The sequence below is a fragment of the Salmo salar genome, chromosome ssa21, assembly GCF_905237065.1.
Source record: "Salmo salar chromosome ssa21, Ssal_v3.1, whole genome shotgun sequence".
NCBI lineage: Eukaryota > Metazoa > Chordata > Actinopteri > Salmoniformes > Salmonidae > Salmo > Salmo salar.
Window position 1 is genome coordinate 33,031,883 of NC_059462.1, and position 19,679 is coordinate 33,051,561.

Genomic DNA, 19,679 nt, shown 5'->3' on the forward strand with positions numbered 1-19,679 from the left:
CAGAGAGTCGGCGGTGAGTCTGGGATGTCATGTGAAGGGCTGGAACAGATCGACCAGGAAATCTCAGCTTGTTGCTACAGCTACAGTTTGGCTGCCCACGGCCTGGAAGCACATACATTGTATTTAGGCCTAGTATTTGGTTTTAGTTTTAATTTGTGCACCATGGCTTCTCTATTCAAGAAGAAGACAGTCGACGGTAAGTTTGTTTTCCGCTGCTAGTAGGCTTGTAACAAAGTTGTTTGAATTGGTGAGAGCCAGTCCGCCACTAACGAACATAGACTTGCCTACTGAACTGTTTTTCCAGTTCACCTGACACCAGTTTAAAAAGTGAAGATGCATGTTTGTTACAAAATCAACAATGACATTGGTCAACGTGGAATCCCCTTAAATTAGATTGTGTCACAGTCTGAATGTAGACAATATAACGTTACTATTCCACTTGTCTGTGTAACGTTCAGTGAAAGTTCCTTGTTAAGTTGCTAAAAAACAAAAAACTGGTCACAATTTGACCATCGTGTGAACAGTGTAGTTGTCTTAGGCTAAATTAGTACATTGTTACATTGATTGGATGATGCAGCCTAGTATGTTTTAATGGTAACTTTGTAATTTACCTGCTGACTGCAACAGATTAATTCCATGATTAACAGCTTCTAGCAGTGTAAGACCTGTAAGAAAGCTTTGTTCACACGAGAGAAACATGTCATCCAGAGATACCCCGTGTAGAATGATCGTGTTACTTCACTCTGTTCAGTTAAAGACAGGTGGATATAAGTAAGGTTTATCACACTGTCTGCGCGATTCAAAGTTATTTTTGATGTATCGTTTTGACAATATCGCAATATTATTTTTGCGCTCGTTGGCTGTACCTGCACCAACACTGCAATATGTTTCCTTCATGGCTTGTTCTCAATCTTAATCATTTAGGCACCAAAGTATCGTGATAATATCATATGGTGCGGTCCCTGGCAATTCTCAACCCTAGTAATGATCATGTCAAGATTTCCATTAGGCTATGTTTGACTGTAAAACACTTCTCAGTTTTCCTCTCATAGTAGTCAAACATGACTCAAGGGGAAACCAAAAGTCAACAGTGAAGTGTGTGTGTGTGTGTGAGTTCAAACTGCCTGTAAAGATAACACAGTACTGCCATGCAGATTTTTGCTGCTGCTGATACATTGAAAATGTAGCAATATGCTAAAAGAAGAACCTCAAAGATTGATTTTCAGGTGTCTCTTGAAAATAAAGTTTATCTCAATGTGCCTAACCTCGATAAAGAAAAGTTAAGAAGAGGAAGAAATGTCTCCATCATATTGTGTATTTCCTTGAGCCGTTGAAATGTTGGGCTTTATCAGTCAAAATGTCTTGGTCTTACAGGGTCAGAATGCAACAGAACTATTCAGACTATTCAGAATACATAATCAATACATTACATCTGAATCACTAATAACTTTATTAAACACAAACATAATGTACGTTTTTATATAATCAATTTCAAGTTTCTACCTAATTCAGTATTAATAAGTTATTTCATGACCATGGTCTCATTGATGGAGAATCAATATTCACTTACTGTGGTTGTACTGTACGTTTACTCAAAGCCAGATGGTTGATAGGATATCTCAGCGTCTCTGCCCCTTCTCTCATTCTTTCTCTCTCCTCTCTGGGCGTGGGGTGCCAAGGTTGCCCGGTGTCCAGAAGCGGTGGTATCCCATGGTAGGGCGTGCGGGTGCGATGGCGGGCAGAGAATAGCTGGTGGAGTTTTGTAGACAGTACCCCACCCTCTTGTAGACGTTGTCGATACGTCACCCTGCACGTAGATACTACGCTTCACTCTCGCAAGTGGTCCAGCTCTCTCTGGAGATGTTGGGGTGATGAGGGCACCATAGGTACCTATAGCAAGGATTCTCACTATTTCAGTTCATTTAAAAACATGTTTTTAACATTATGGTAACTCTTAAAGAGTTTGAGAGCCTGTTATTCTGCAACAGTATTTGTTGGGGGGGAGAAATATCGATTTTTTTTCACTTTCCTCATGCATTTTCTTCTAAAAGTTTGACGTGCTTTACGACACAACATTCACTGCTGTATGCTTCCGTTTTGGACTTCCACTGCAGGAATTACCTGAACATGAAACAAATCATTTCCTGTTATTGTTTTTAATTGTTTTATTTATACCTTTTTTTATAGTTTTGTGGAAAAACCTTATTTTGAGGAAAGAAAGAGTTTTCTGTTGAATATTTAGCGTTTTGATCCAGCAATGAAAGGTTGTGTTAGAGGTTGTTGGTAGTGCCTTCTGGTACCTATTCCACTGTAGAGAGAATCTCTGGGAATCCTCTCGCTCTAGTGATGGAGTCCAGTGCAATGGTTTAGTGCATCAGCTGGTGGAGTGCCCTGGCTCACTATATGTGTCTGCGGTAACCTTAGAGCTAATAGCAGGGAGCTGGGATGGCCGGGACACGTTCACAGCAGGGTGTGTGTAAGAGAGAGAATGCGTGAGGCGGTTTGGGTGAAATGGCTAGAACAGTGTACCCTTGCCTACAGACATGCCTGGTATCTCTCTGGGACTGCTCTCCAATCTCATACCCCACAGCCTTATATTAGGAACTGCTGCTGTGTGACCATCTCGCCGTGAATGCCTTCACTTATTCAGTTCACCTCACGCTTGTGCCTATATTGTTCCCATTGATGCTACACTTCAAGGGTTTTATCCTGCCTTAAAACATTGATTCAAATGATTTTAGTTTTTGCTCCATTACTGCTGTTGTACATATAAAGTCAGAAGGCTGGTGTATTTTTATTGGAAACCTGTGAAACAAGACGCATCACATAGTTTACCCTGCCAATATTTCTAAAAGTATAAGTAATATGGTATTAAGGAATTATTTTAGTCTGGTCGATCTGAAGTAGGAATTATCTCAATAAGAGTTCAATCCTGAGCTCTCTTTAGTGCTGGTCCCTCTATACATTTAATAAAGAACCCAGTTTTATTGTGTACAGCTGAGTCTGGTATTTGGAGCATAGCGTGTGTCGGACTGTGTTACACACGTCGTGTCAGGGTAATGGGTGTGTGGGACTGTGTTACACACGTCGTGTCAGGGTAATGGGTGTGTGGGACTGTGTTACACACGTCGTGTCAGGGTAGTGGGTGTGTCGGACTGTGTTACACACGTCGTGTCAGGGTAATGGGTGTGTCTGACTGTGTTACACACGTCGTGTCAGGGTAGTGGGTGTGTCGGACTGTGTTACACATGTCGTGTCAGGGTAATGGGTGTGTCGGACTGTGTTACACACGTCGTGTCAGGGTAATGGGTGTGTCGGACTGTGTTACACACGTCGTGTCAGGGTAATGGGTGTGTCGGACTGTGTTACACACGTCGTGTCAGGGTAATGGGTGTGTCGGACTGTGTTACACACGTCGTGTCAGGGTAATGGGTGTGTCGGACTGTGTTACACACGTCGTGTCACGGTAATGGGTGTGTCGGACTGTGTTACACACGTCGTGTCAGGGTAATGGGTGTGTCGGACTGTGTTACACACGTCGTGTCAGGGTAATGGGTGTGTCGGACTGTGTTACACACGTCGTGTCAGGGTAATGGGTGTGTCGGACTGTGTTACACACGTCGTGTCAGGGTAATGGGTATGTCGGACTGTGTTACACACGTCGTGTCAGGGTAATGGGTAGTGTGTGAGGCAGGAATGGTTTAGAGTCCAGGCTCAGCCCTGTGAATGAGGAATGTCCAGAGCTTTGTCCCTGTCTATCTACCCGTGTGAACAGAATAGTACTCTGTTTCTATGGCTTTACAGAAAGCCCAATGCCCAGCATAACTTGTATGTATGTATGTATGTATGTCATAAAGCAAAACAAAAAAAACTGTTTGATTCAATAACTGTATGTTCATAGGGTAAATGTTTTTCTAATTTCTCTCTCTCTCTCTCTCTCTCTCTCTCTCAGACATTATAAAGGAACAGGCTAAGGAGCTTCGTGGTACTCAGAGACAGATCACTAGAGACAGAGCTGCTCTGGAGAAACAAGAGAAACAAATGGTGAGACCCCCTCACCCTGTGAAGTGCTGTAGGAAGGCAGCAGGTTTTAGTTTCTCAGTAGAACCTTTTCTGGTGATTGCGGCTGATTGCATCAAATGTGTGTAAATGACTCAAGGCGAATCCTGCTCCATCCTACCCCCTACAGCCACTCACATCCCTTTCCTGCTCTGTCTGTTAGGCCTACAAGCTGCTTAGCTAACCACTGGGATAGAAAAGACAGGTAGAATGCTACAGGGGAAAGAGGAAGTAGAACGTGTGTGTGTGTGTGTGTGTGTGTGTGTGTGTGTGTGTGTGTGTGTATACACACACACACAATGAGTCACCATAAGGCTGTGTGAACAGAAGAATATAACGTTTCCCCTCCTTTTCCCACTATACCATAAGGATGTATGGAAGAGTGGTCTCTCTGTTTTAAGTAAACATCACACAGGCCATAATTACCTTCCCAGGGACAGGCGTTTTATTACTCATTAATATTTCTCCTAATTAATCTAGTTTTTATCTTTGTTGGTCTGAAAAAAAGCTATTCTCTAAGAAGAGGAAGTGTCCTATATTACAATTTAGCATAAGTGTATTTGTGACACAGCTGTCCCAGTGTCTGTTTGCACTTCCTCTGCTAAGGCTGCTGTAATTGCTGTGCTGGGAGACTCATTAGTATTAGACTCTTGACACAGAGACTACTGGGGCTTTCAGCATGTGTCCCAAAAACACAACACCCTTTTTGGAGAAGAACATTTGTTTTTCTTCAAGATATCTATTTTATTCAGCAAAGTGTATGTACTGGCATGGATCCAGGGATAGCCCATGATTTGAATTTATAGCCACTTTATTCCATAGAACAACTTGGTTCATTATTCAGATGAGAAAGAGCATGTTTTGTCAGCTCTGTCTAGCTGAATTATTGCCCTGGTCCAGTGAACATTAGATCAGTCTGTCTATGTACATTGTTATGTGATGGCATCATTCATCTGTCAGTTTTACCGAACCCTCTCTTCCCTCTCTCTCAAATTCACATTGCTTTATTGGCATGAAATACAATTTGTACATATTCCCAAAGCAGTATAGTGGTACAGCATTTCAGTAAATATAGTGCAATGAGGATAATGGAACACAGTTCATTTCAGTATTAATAATAGTACATACAGTATGTGACCCACCACATGGATTGGATAAAAGTAGAGACTCAGAGCTAGAAAATTGAATATCATAACCTGCAGTTGAGGAACAATGGTGAAGTAATTCTGCTTTGAATGTTGACAAACCTCTAACCCCACTTTTGAGAAAATGGCCCATAAAAGTTTTGGTACACCTACTGGAGAGTTCTTCTTTGTCTACACCCATTCAGCATCGTTCACACCCTCTTAAGCCTTAGCCCCACCCATCTCTTTAAGGATTCACATGTGAGGCCATGTGCTGAACAGAGTGAATACGATAGTAGTGTAGTAAACAAAGATTTCAAGATGAAAAGTGGTGAAAGTAGTAGCAGAAAGTATTAGTCAAAATACACTTTAATCTAGTCCTTGGGTTGTATCCTAATCTGATTTTGGTGCAGGTCATGTTGTTCTTCACATTACCGTCTCTGTCATGCTATATTAAATATAAGCTTCATTTATCACATGCACAAGATGCATCAGGCGTAAACGGTACAGTGAAATGGTTACTTGCATAGTGGAGTCTTGTGTTTAGAAATGTAGCAAGCTAGCTAGCTAAACAATGAACTATAATCCCAACTCAAAATGCCATGCACCATGCATGAATCTGCAGGTAGCTAAAGCTAACCAATTAGGTTCCATGTTAGCTAGCTAGCATTAGGCTATAACTAGCAATGTAAATGGATTTCTGAGATACAAATAATATTACTACACAGATGATACACGTTAGCTAGCTAACAGTACGCTTTAACCTGTTAGGGCTAGGGGGCAGTATTGACACGGCTGGATAAAAAACATACCCGATTTAATCTGGTTACCACTCCTACCCAGTAACTAGAATATGCATATACTTATTACATATGGATAGAAAACACCCTAAATTTTCTAAAACTGTTTGAATGGTGTCTGTGAGTATAACAGAACTCAAATGGCAGGTCAAAACCTGAGAGATTCCTTTACAGGAAGTGGCCTGTCTGACCATTTCTTGAACTTGTTTTCCATCTCTATCATTTACTAAGGATCTCTGCTCTAACGTGACACTTCCCACGTCTTCCATAGGCTCTCAGAGCCCGGGAAAAAACAGAATGTTGAACAGGCTGAAACACATTATCGCCTTTCTCAAGTGGCCGATCAAGGGACACTGGCTTATGCGCGTGACCCCGACCGCCCCCGCCTTTGGGATTTTTTTCCTCTGTTTGCCGAAAAGGAGATTCCCTGTCGGAATATTATCGCTTTTCTACGAGAAAAATGTCGTAAAAATTGATTTTAAACAGCGGTTGACATGCTTCGAAGTACGGTAATGGAATACTTAGAATTTTATTGTCACGAATTGCGCCATGCGCGCGACACTTCTTTACTATTTCGGATAGTGTCTGGAACGCACGAACAAAACGCCGCTATTCGGATATAACGATGGATTATTTTGGACCAAACCAACATTTGTTATTGAAGTAGCAGTCCTGGGTGTGTATTCTGACGAAGACAACAAAAGGTAATCAAACTTTTATAATAGTAAATATGATTATGGTGAGTGCTAAACTTGCCGGGTGTCTAAATAGCGAGCCCGTGATGCCTGGGCTATGTACTTAGAATATTGCAAAATGTGCTTTCACCAAAAAGCTATTTTAAAATCGGACATATCGAGTGCATAGAGGAGGTCTGTATCTATAATTCTTAAAATAATTGTTATGCTTTTTGTGAACGTTTATCGTGAGTAATTTAGTAAAATGTTAGCGAATTCCCCGGAAGTTTGCGGGGGTATGCTAGTTCTGAACGTCACATGCTAATGTAAAAAGCTGGTTTTTGATATAAATATGAACTTGATTGAACAAAACATGCATGTATTGTATAACATAATGTCCTAGGGTTGTCATCTGATGAAGATCATCAAAGGTGAGTGCTGCATTTAGCTGTCTTCTGGGTTTTGGTGACATTATATGCTGGCTTGAAAAATGGGTGTCTGATTATTTCTGGCTTGGTACTCTGCTGACATAATCTAATGTTTTGCTTTCGTTGTAAAGCCTTTTTGAAATCGGACAGTGTGGTTAGATTAACGAGAGTCTTGTCTTTAAATGGCTGTAAAATAGTCATATGTTTGAGAAATTGAAGTAATAGGATTTTTAAGGTTTTGAAAATCGCGCCACAGGATAGCAGTGGCTGTTACGTAGGTGGGACGAATTCGTCCCGCCTAGCCTAGAGAGGTTAACTTGCAATGAAAACAGCTTTCTGACAAAATTAGAAACATATAATATCTGAAAATGTAGTTTGACTCTTACCCGTATATATGGATGAAAGCTTCTCCCTCTGTCATGGATGCCATGGTTTCCCTTAGTTTGAAGATGTAATCTGGACACAGGTGTTTTATACAACATCCTCCTGTGTTCTCTTTTTGACTCTCTGCATTTGGTAATCATCACTCTGCTTCCACCGGGCATTCCACTGATTTCAAAACTCGTTCAACTTCTTCCCGAGATGACACAGTTGAGCGCTGTTTCTTCTGATGACAGTGATGGGGGAAGAATCTACAATGTCTGGTTCAATTAAAACGTTTTTACCTAAATCAGGGATTTCCTCATCGTCTGATTCATTTTCAGAGTCTGAGAGAGTCAGCATTGCACGATCGTCCTCCAGAAAGTACTCCATCACTACTTTTTCCCACTGATTTTTGTCGATACCACTATTAACCTCAGGGCAGCAATGCAACACTTTGTGAAAATACTCCGCGGTAGAAAGGATTATCTAAACATACTGAGCAGCTCATGTTATAGACAGAAGCATTCTACATGGCAGACCAATCCAAACTCATCTCTCGGCATGTCCAGCCCACCCATTATCTCAGCCAATCATGGCTAGCGGGAAATTTCCTGTATTTTTCCATGGCTAAACCAACTAGGCTCGAAATGTAACACATTTATTCATATTTACAGATGGCATACAAGTTTTTTTATTTATTAAGGCACATGAACGTTCACATGTTCCAGAAGTCATTTCTGCAAAAAAAAACGTATTTTGATTTTTTTTAAAACAAAAAAAAAAATCGTTTAAATGACACTCCAATGAAGTCGTGACGTGTGACATATGCCAAGTTTCTTGAAACGGGTCACATATGATCATGTCTACAGGTACAACACTACTGCTGTTGTATTGTGGAATCTTTGGTTGATACATTTAATTCAATAAAAATAAGATTATAAAAAAGAATGGCTAATAAACAACAAAATATACATGGATGATGGTTACACTATGTGTTACTTGTAAGTTATATACAATGTAAATACTTCAAGGAGTTAAGGGTCATGGGATGTCCCTCAGGCTTTGGCAATCAGAATTCTGTATGTAGATTTTGTATAGGGTTTCTTGCACAATGCTTATAATCGTAATTACAGGTTGGACCCCAAACCTTGCTTCCATATAGTGCAATTGGTAAAATTACACTATTGAATATTTTGTACCAGATTTGAATAGAAATATTTTTTTTCTTTTTAAATGTTTTTTTGGGGGGTGGGAGTAAAATGCTTTGCAGGATTTTTCTTTAGTGCATTCACTCCGAGACCAAATCCACCAGAGGCGTTGATTTATTTATTTTTTGTCCCAGGTAGTTGTACCATTGGGCATGTTCAACCATGGTATTTCCTAATTAGCTGCTCTGATTCATGTCCTTTTGTTCATTTTTTTTCTTCTTCCTGTATACATTGCTCTGTTGGTGACAGTAGGACAAGGTAATCTGCGTAGAGGGCCTGAAGATTGGTCAAACACTGCTAGTTTGATGTACTTTGAACAGGGTTGGACTTAAACTGTACCCTGGTCTCATCCCTCACCCTTGTGCAAAAAAATCATTTTATTGTTCAGTTTAATACTACATGTGTTGTTCAAGTAAATATATTTGATGATCTCATATACTTTGCCCCCAATGCCGCTTTGGAGGGTTTTGTAATATACTCCATCATGTCATATGGAATAAAAAGCATTCTCTCTCAAACCAGATATGTAATTGAACACAGTCTCTGTCACTCTCTCCCTCTTGACAGGGCAGTATAATATCAGTAATAAGCTCACATCAGCACCACTCATCATCCCTTCCTAGATCACTGTTACATATTTAAATGTAATTTTGTTTTATGGCAGATAGCAGCCTCATTATTAAGATGTTCTGTCTATTCTGATCATGAATATGTTTAGCAGGCAGAGACTGACTGCACCTGTTTGTGTGTCTGAGGGGGTAATGTAATGGAAATCTGCCTACTCAGCTGTTTAGCAGAGCGCTCTACCTGAGGAGCAGAATAATGCTGAATAATCATCTCTTTCACTCAGCTCTTCTCCACTCTACATAGCACTGATCAGCCTAATGATAGTTTAACCCTCACTACATTCTGTCAGAGGGAAGGGGTGGAGGGATGGGAGTATTATTCCTATAAAAAACGGCAATAATGATAATTAATAAATAATTGTTTTGAGGACTGGCTCTTCAGAATAAACAGACACACAGGGCTGCAGCTGTATTGTTTCCCAGGGGCCATGGCTTTACAGCCTTGCAGTGTGTGTTCCCTCAGGGCAAGAGGCTGTTTTACCAAAGCTAAGAGGGGCTGCTAACTCTCAGGTGTTTAGACCATCGACAAATCACAGTATTTACACTGTGTATACTCTTAACAGGGCTCCCTGGGGATACTGATGTGTACAGTCGTGGCCAAAACTTGAGAATGACACAAATATTAATTTTCACAAAGTCTGCTGCCTCAGTTTGTATGATGGCAATTTGCATATACTCCAGAATGTTATGAAGAGTGATCAGATAAATTGCAAAGTCCCTCTTTGCCATGCAAATGATCTGAATCCCCCCCAAAACATTTCCACTGCATTTCAGCCCTGCCACAAAAGGACCAGCTGACATCATGTCAGTGATTCTCTCGTTAACACAGGTGTGAGTGTTGACGAGGACAAGGCTAGAGATCACTCTGTCATGCTGATTGAGTTCGAATAACAGACTGGAAGCTTCAAAATGAGGGTGGTGCTTGGAATCATTGTTCTTCCTCTGTCATCCATGGTTACCTGCAAGGAAACACATGCCGTCATCATTGCGTTGCACAAAAAGGGCTTCACAGGCAAGGATATTGCTGCTAGTAAGATTGCCCCTAAATCAACCATTTATTGGATCATCAAGAACTTCAAGGAGAGCGGATCAGTTGTTTTGAAGAAGCCTTTAGGGTGCCCAAGAAAGTCCAGCAAGTGCCAGGACCATCTCCTAAAGTTGATTCAGCTGTGGGATCGGGGCACCACCTGTACAGAGCTTGCTCAGGAATGGCAGCAGGCAGGTGTGAGTGCATCTGCATGCACAGTGAGGTGAAGACTTTTGGAGGATGGCCTGGTGTCAAGAAGGGCAGCAAAGAAGCCATTTCTCTCCAGGAAAAACATCAGGGACAGACTGATATTCTGCAAAAGGTACAGGGATTGAGCTACTGGGGTAAAGTCATTTTCTCTGAATCCCCTTTCCGATTGTTTGGGGCATCCAGAAAAAAGCTTGTCCGGAGAAGACAAGGTGAGCACTACCATCAGTCCTGTGTCATGCCAACAGTAAAGCATCCTGAGACCATTCATGTGTGGGGTTGCTTCTCAGCCAAGGGAGTGGGCTCACTCACAATTTTGCCTAAGAACACAGCCATGAATAAAGAATGGTACCAACACATCCTCCGAGAGCAACATCTCCCAACCATCCAGGAACAGTTTGGTGATGAACAATGCCTTTTCAAGCATGATGGAGCACCTTGCCATAAGGCAAAAGTGATAACTAAGTGGCTCGGTGAACAAAACACCGATATTTTGGGTCCATGGCCAGGAAACTCCCCAGACCTTAATCCCATTGAGAACTTGTGGTCAATCCTCAAGAGGCGGGTGGACAAACAAAAACCCACAATCTCCAAGCATTGATTATGCAAGAATGGGCTGCCATCAGTCAGGATGTGGCCCAGAAGTTAATTGACAGCATGCCAGGGGCGGATTGCAGAGGTCTTGAAAAAGAAGGGTCAACACTGCAAATATTGACTCTGCATCAACTTCATGTAATTGTCAATAAAAGCCTTTGACACTCATTAAATGCTTGTAATTATACTTTAGTATTCCATAGTAACATCTGACAAAAAATATCTAAAGACACTGAAGCAGCAAACTTTGTGGAAATTCATATGTGTCATTCTCAAAACTTTTGGCCACGACTGTACAGTACCAAAAGTTAGGACACACCTACTCATTCAAGGGTTTTTCTTTTCTTTTTATTTATTTAACTATGCAAGTCAGTTAAGAACAAATTCTTATTTACAATGATGGCCTACTCCGGCCAAACCCTCCCCTAACCCGGACGATGCTGGGCCAATTGTGCGCCGCCCTATGGGACTCCCGATTACGGTCGGTTGTGATACAGCCTGGGATCGAACCAGGGTTTATAGTGACTCATCTAAAACTGAGCTGCAGTGCCTTATCCAGCTGAGCCACTCAGGATCGCATGTAGTAACCAAAAAAGTGTTTGAAGAATTTAAAATTATTTAGATTTGTTTAAAGTAGCCACCCTTTGCCTTGATGACAGCTTTGCACGCTATTGGCATTCTCTCAACCAGGTTCACATGGAATGCTTTTCTAACAAGTCTTGAAGGCGTTCCCACATATGCTGAGCACCTGGCTGCTTTTCCTTCACTCTGCGGTCCAACTCATCCCAAACCATCTCAATTGGATTGAGGTCGGGTGATTGTGGGAGCCAGGTCAACTGATGCAGCACTCCATCACTCTCCTAGGTCAAATAGCCCTTACATAGCCCGGAGGTAAGTTGGGTCATTGTCCTGTTGAAAAACAAATGATAGTCCCACTAAGCGCAAACCAGATGGGATGGCGTACCCCAGCAGAATGCTGTGGTAGCCATGCTGGTTAAGTGTGCCTTGAATTCTAAATAAATCCCTGCCAGTGTCACCAGCAAAGCACCATCACACCACCTCCTCCATGCTTCCCGGTGGGAACCACACATGCAGAAATAATCCGTTCACCTACTCTGCGTCTCACAAAGACACGGCGGTTGGACCCAAAAATCTAAAGTTTGGACTCATCAGACCAAGGGACAGATATCCAGCGGTCTAATGTTCATTGCTCGTGTTTCTTGGCACAAGCAAGTCTCTTCTTCTTATTGGTGTCCTTTTAGTAGTGGTTTCTTTGTAACAATTCTACCATGAAGGCATGATTCACAGTCTCCTCAGAACAGTTGATGTTGAGGTGTCTGTTATTTGAACTGTGAAGCGTGTATTTGGGCTGCAATTTCTGAGTCTGTAACTCTAATGAACTTATTCTCTGCAGCAGAGGTAACTCTGGGTCTTCCTTTCCTGTGGTGGTCCTCATGAGAGCCAGTTTCATCATAGCGCTTGATGGTTTTTGCAACTGCACTTGAAGAAACTTTCAAAGTTCTTGACATTTGCTGCATAGACTGACCTTCATGTCTTTTAAAGTAATGATGGACTGTCATTTGTCTTTGCTTATTTGAGCTGTTCTTGCCGTAATATGGATAGGGCTATCTTCTGTATACCACTCCTACCTTGTCACAACACAACTGATTGGCTCAAACGCATTAAAAAGAAAATAAATTCCACAAATTAACTTTTAACAAGGCACACTTGTTAAAACCTCTTACATCTAGACGTTCCGCTAGCGGAACACCTGCTCCAATATCCAATGATAGGCGTGGCGCGAATTACAAATTCCTCAAAAATACAAAAACTTCAATTTTTCAAACATATGACTATTTCACAGCATTTTAAAGACAAGACTCTCCTTTATCTAACCACACTGTCCGATTTCAAAAAGGCTTTACAGCGAAAGCAAAACATTAGATTATGTCAGCAGAGTACCAAGCCAGAAATAATCAGACACCCATTTTTCAAGCTAGCATATAATGTCACAAAAACCCAGAAGACAGCTAAATGCAGCACTAACCTTTTGATGATCTTCATCAGATGACACACCTAGGACATTATGTTATACAATACATGCATGTTTTGTTCAATCAAGTTCATATTTATATCAAGAAACAGCTTTTTACATTAGCATGTGACTTTCAGAACTAGCATACCCCCCGCAAACTTCCGGAGGAATTTGCTAACAATTTACTAAATTACTCACGATAAACGTTCACAAAAAGCATAACAATTATTTTAAGAATTATAGATACAGAACTCCTCTATGCACTCGATATGTCCGATTTTAAAATAGCTTTTTGGTGAAAGCACATTTTGCAATATTCTAAGTACATAGCCCAGCCATCACGGGCTAGCTATTTAGACACCCGGCAAGTTTAGCACTCACCAATATCAGATTTACTATTATAAAAGTTTGATTACCTTTTGTTGTCTTAGTCAGAATGCACTCCCAGGACTGCCACTTCAATAACAAATGTTGGTTTGGTCCAAAATAATCCATCGTTATATCCGAATAGCGGCATTTTGTTTGTGCGTCCCAGACACTATCCGAAATGGTAAATAAGGGTCGTGCGCATGGCGCAATTCGTGACAAAAAAATTCTAAATATTCCATTACCGTACTTCGAAGCATGTCAACCGCTGTTTAAAATAGATTTTTATGCCATTTTTCTCGTAGAAAAGCGATAATATTCTGACCGGGAATCTCCTTTTCGGCAAACAGAGGAAAAAATCACAAAGACGGGGGCGGCCAGGTCACGCACCTAAGCCCACAGTCCCTTGATCGGCCACTTGAGAAAGGCGATAATGTGTTTCAGCCTGGGGCTCGGATGACGACATTCTGTTTTTTCCCGGGCTCTGAGCGCCCATGGACGACGTAGGAAGTGTCACGTTAGAGCAGAGATCCTTTGTACAAGATAGAGATGGCAAAGAAGTTCCAGAAATGGTCAGACAGGCCACTTCCTGTAAAGGAATCTCTCAGGTTTTGACCTGCCATTTGAGTTCTGTTATACTCACAGACACCATTCAAACAGTTTTAGAAACTTTAGGGTGTTTCCTATCCATATATAATAAGTATATGCATATTCTAGTTACTGGGTAGGATTAGTAACCAGATTAAATCGGGTACGTTTTTTTATCCAGCCGTGAAAATACTGCCCCCTAGCCATAAGAGGTTAATTGAATTGCATTCCAGGTGACTACCTCATGAATCTGGTTGAGATAATGCAAGAGTGTGCAAATCTGTCAAGGCAAAGAGTGGCTACTTTGAAGAATCTAAAATATATTTTAATTTGTTTAACACTTTTTTTTTTGGTTACTACATGATTCCTTATGTTATTTCATAGTTATGATGTCTTCACTATTATTCTACAATGTAGAAAAAAGTCAAAATAAAGAAACTCAGGAATGAGTAGGTGTGTCCAAACTTTTGACAGGTACTGTATGTGTTTATATATTTTTGTAACGTATGTGTGAGTGTAGTGAAGTTGCCCGTTTACAGCCGGATGCAAAGCCAGTCAGAAGCTCCCCCTTGCTGATCCTCCTCCTTTTCCTTCCCTCACCCTGTAGGAGATGGAGATAAAGAAGATGGCTAAGTCTGGGAACCGCGAGGCGTGTAAGATCTTGGCCAAGCAGCTGGTCCAGCTGAGGAAGCAGAAGAACAGGACCTACGCCGTCAGTTCAAAGGTCACCTCCATGTCCACACAGACCAAGGTCATGAATTCTCAGATGAAGATGGCTGGAGCCATGTCCACTACGGCTAAGGTACAGAGCACCACACACATGCGTGCATTCACACACACATTCTGACAGGCACGCAGACCATCACATTTTGGATGTTGGGCCTCTAAAAGTCATCATTTTGTTTTTAAATATATTATTGTATTGTAGCTCCACACACACATGCATCTATGTGTGTCTGTGTAAATGAGGCCCAAAAGCAGACCGACTAACCCAGTTAACATTAAAACAGCTTCTCCAAAACAGTTCAGAGGATTCCTCTCTTCCTCTCTGAGTGTGTGATAATTAGTGTGTCTATATATCTTGTCATCCCCTCAGGATGGTAATGTTTGTCTGATTGGATAGAGATTCTCATTTCACCCTCGTCCATCCTATACCTTTTCACAGCTCAGAGACACAGATCAGATGACATCCTTACACATCTTAGTTTATTATCAATTAGGCTTCTGGTAATGTATAAAGTAGCATATCTAATTAGCCCCGTTATAGGACTATACGCCTATAATGTTTAGAGCTTTGAATGTGAACTAGTTAGTCAAAGTATTTATTCATGTAGTTATTCGTGTATTAATCTGTTTCTAATCAGTGCGTTGTCTCTGTGGAAGTTAATTAGTCATGATCAGGATGTCTGATTGGCTGGTAGGGAACAGAGAGAGGTCTCACAGAATTAGACCTCTCTGTAACAGAAAAAGGAATGTGTTTCGGGAGCGCTGCTCGCTTGTGTTACCATTTGTGTGTTACCAAGGCTTCAGTGTGGAAGGAAAACAGTAAAGTCTCACCAAACAGCCCACTTCTAGCTTCATATAGACTATGGGGCTGCAGAGAGACCCACTAACAACAGGGACAAGCTCTAAAAAAGTTTTCGAGCAATAAAAAAATGACATCTAATTCGATGTGGCGTGTGCAGCTCATTTGGCTGTTTGAGGCTCCGGTGTGAAACTAGGCCATGGCTGATAACACACAGGAAGAAGAGGCAGAATCCCTCTGCGTATTGATGATGCGCGTACCTGCTCTGGGAGTTGTGTATTGTGTCTGTGTAATATAACATTTTTTGTGGTGTAAGTCTTGTCTGTGTGTTTGTCCAGACGATGCAGGCGGTGAACAAGAAGATGGATCCACAGAAGACTCTCCAGACCATGCAGGACTTTCAGAAAGAGAACATGAAGATGGGCATGACTGAGGACATGAGTAAGACCTGCTGTCATTGGCTCCCTAGCCTAGGATTTAAACATTTTTAAAAGATGCACAATAGTAACGGACAAAAAAAACTGTCCAAACCAAAAACATCATGCACATCAGTGTGTTTGCCTAGTGGTTCAATGACCTGTTAACTCGCAACTTTTAATGGTAAACTGACTAGGACCTCTGTCTCGCTGCCTCACTCTGTCTGCCCCCCCCCCCCTCCTTGCTCCCTCCAGTCAACGATACGTTAGATGAGATATTTGTGGAATCAGGAGACGAGGAAGAATCTCAGGACATTGTGAACCAGGTTCTGGATGAGATCGGCATCGAGATCGCTGGAAAGGTAAGACATACTGCCCAATGCCGTTCCCCAGTCACTTCTCCACATAAGTAGTCCTCTGGAAGGGTAAGAGAGAGTCCTGTACCATCTCAAAGCCCTCTCCCGTCTGGATGCTTTGAGGTGTAGCAGACAAAGACAGTAGCAGGATAGCCCGTAGCCTGCCTGTCTTAATGGGAAGAAGACCAACTCCATTCCTCCAGTACCCAACAGTAGGGCTGGGACGATACCAGTATTGCAATACTCATTAGTATCGTGGTAAGGAAACGAAGCACAAACTGGATTTCACTTCTTATGTTGGAAACATCATGTTGTCATCCTGAGTCACATTTATTTATATTCCAAGATAAAGAACTCAATATTTTACATACAGCAGGTTTTTAAATGACCAACGCATTCTTACTGCTTTGTGTTTTCATTTTTGTCATGGAAAAGATATTGCGATACTGGTATTGTCATAGCCCTACCCAACATGTTTGTTGTAGTCCCGGACAAACTCGCCTGATTCAACTCATTGAGGGCTTGATGATTAGTAGAATCAGGTGTTTGTCCAGAGCTACAACAACAATGTGTACAGTTGGGGATACTGGAGTTGGGAAACACTGCTGTAGTCTGTTCCTGTAGTCTGTTCCTGTAGTCTGTTCCTGTAGTCTGTTCCTGTAGTCTGTTCCTGTAGTCTGTTCTGTAGTCTGTTCCTGTAGTCTGTTCCTGTAGCCTGCCTGTAGCCTGCCTGTAGCCTGCCTGTAGCCTGCCTGTAGCCTGCCTGTAGCCTGCCTGTCTTTATGGAATGACTGCCTGTAGCCTGCCTGTCTTTATGGAAGATTGCTTGTAGACGGGGGAACTGCAGTGGGGTTGCCAAAATTCCAATAAAATAAGCGTGTACAGATTGTGTGGGACAATATACAAATGGTTTTGAGAAAGATTTGAAAAACAGTTTTATTGGGTAAATGTATTTATTGGTTGCTATTAGTTTTGATAAGAGATGAATGCAATGAATTAAAGGTTATTTGTTGATATAAAAATCTAAATTTATAGATTAAGGTTGTCATTAGATTTGGAGTGCTAGTGAGAAATTCTTGGGGGGGGGTGTGAATGGAAATTGTGGTGGAAAAATAGGGTCTCTGCTGAAAGTTTCAATACCACTGCTGTAGTCTGCCTGTAGCCTGCTCGTCTTTATGGAATGACAGCCTGTAGTCTGTGCCTGCAGTCTGCCTTTCTTTATGAGATGACAGTCTGCCTGTCTTTTATGAGATGACTGTCTGCCTGTCTTTATGAGATGACAGTCTGTAGTCTGCCTGTGGTCTGCCTGTCTTTATGAGATGACAGTCTGTAGTCTGCCTGTCTTTATGAGATGAGTCTGTAGTCTGTGCCTGTAGTCTGCCTGTCTTTATGAGATGACGGTCTGTAGTCTGCCTGTCTTTATGAGATGACAGCCTGTAGACCAGGACTCATTCCACTATGGGCAGAGTGTCTGGGTTTATTTTATTTTTTTCCATTCAATTAAGAACTAGACAAACAGGTGAGGGGAGTTCCTTACTAATTAGTTACCTTAATTGATCCATCAGTACAAGGGTGGAGCGAAAACCTGCACACACTCGGCCCCCCCCTGGAATGAGTTTGACACGTGCTGCAGACTGTGCCTGTAGGCGTCCTGTGTGTGGTGATAATTGAGAGGCAGTTACAGTGACTGTCCATCTGGCAGGGAACCCACTCCCCCTGGGGGACAGCATGTGTTACTACACCACCGCTCCATGCAGAAGGGCTACTGTGTGTTGTAAGGCCAGTGTTAACCTGTTGGGATGTGTGTTTTCAGATGGTGAGAGCCCCAGCAGCAGGGAAGAGTCTCCCTACTGCTTCTCCTAAACGGAAAACGCAGATCTCTGATGACGAGATAGAGCGACAACTCCGAGCCCTGGGAGTGGACTAACACACACACACACACCATGGGCTAGGCCTGTGTACTAGCAGGCTGGTGGTCCATGTGTCCGAGACTGGGAGATTGTGGGTGGTTATGAATATTTAATGACTAAATGAAGGAATAATAGAATATAATGACCCACACTACATTCTGCTGCAGCAGGCAGCCTGCTGAAGGGGTTGGCTTCTGATGAAGTCAAAGAAACAGAGTGAGGTAATGAGTGTTCTCTGTGCTCTCACATCTTTAGGTACCGTACTATAGACAGTGGTGGTGTCGAACGACTGACGATGTGTCTGTCTCATTCCACTGACATTAACCCCTACGAGTAGGGTAAGGGCTTGACTTTTTCACTAATAAACATTTTGCATGAGAATCTATCTAATTAGCAGGATCAAACTGGATGTCCGTTACGTAAATAGATTCAGTTTCAAACAATGTGTGAAAGAATAATGAATGCTAATTCAAACTAATAATCATTAACTTGATATATCAAAGAATGGTTAATTTTGAGTTGCTTGTTTTGTACTACTGAGTTGTACTGTAATCTGAAGATGTTGTCTTAGTTGATCTCTGTGTGTCCTGTCTTTCTGATGTGGGATGGAACCAGTCTGTCCTCATCTCTCTCTTTTTATCTCGGCTGCTGTGCAGTTATCGTATCTGTTAGACCTGTTTTTTAAAAACACACACACACACACACACACACACACACATTCTAGAGTGTACAATGAGTTTGTGAAGAAGACACTGATCGTTGTCTTCCTGACACACTCTGTTTCACTCTACCATGCTGTAAGAGCAGGTTAGGAGACAATGGCATATTGTGCAATATCAACTAAACAACATTTCATGCATTCTAGAATGTTCCCCCTCATGGTTCTCTTCTGGTTTTCTAATGTCGACTAGTATATCACTGTATACTAAAATAATTGTCTTAATGATTGTTACTGGAAAACATTGACTGGCTTACTATCGTTACATCAGTTTCTTTTCAACTTGATTTTTTGGTGCAATTCTCCAGACAGGAAAGGTAAATGAATGAAGGTTGTTGTCACCCTTTTTATCCACCAAGTATGTAAACTACTGTATGTATCCTCTGTATTTGTACAGTTGTACTGTTTAAACTTGATGACTTTTATAATGAATAAAATAGCATGTACAAAATGTTTTTTTTGTCACATACACTGAATAGGTGGAGTGAAATGTGTTGTTTTACTAGCTGCTGCTCAAACAATGACCTATGCCAACCACACCTTCACACCAATGGTGTTTTTATTCAGTCATTGAAGAGGACGGTCCGCATGGAGGCCCAGAGCTGTAACGACACAATTTGAATTGGAGTCAATTCAGGAAGTGATTTTAATTGAA

At 41.7% G+C, this 19,679-nt stretch overlaps 1 protein-coding gene across 1 annotated transcript; it reads left to right on the forward strand.

The window, feature by feature from the left end:
• LOC106582223 (charged multivesicular body protein 2b) lies at window positions 1-19,477 on the forward strand. The gene is made up of 6 exons (XM_045704688.1): window positions 1-196; window positions 3,953-4,044; window positions 14,707-14,901; window positions 15,963-16,065; window positions 16,296-16,402; window positions 18,210-19,477. The coding sequence occupies exons 1-6, from the start codon at window positions 25-27 to the stop codon at window positions 18,321-18,323; spliced, it is 783 nt and encodes a 260-aa protein (XP_045560644.1). The 5' UTR covers window positions 1-24; the 3' UTR covers window positions 18,324-19,477.
• The last annotated feature ends 202 nt before the right edge of the window (window positions 19,478-19,679 follow it).

Coding starts and splice junctions, on each gene's coding strand:
- LOC106582223 (XM_045704688.1), top strand. CDS start 25: ATGTCATGTGAAGGGCTGGAACAGATCGACCAGGAAATCTCAGCTTGT. Junction 197..3,952: donor CAAGAAGAAGACAGTCGACG/GTAAGTTTGTTT, acceptor TCTCTCTCTCAG/ACATTATAAAGGAACAGGCT. Junction 16,066..16,295: donor GGGCATGACTGAGGACATGA/GTAAGACCTGCT, acceptor TGCTCCCTCCAG/TCAACGATACGTTAGATGAG.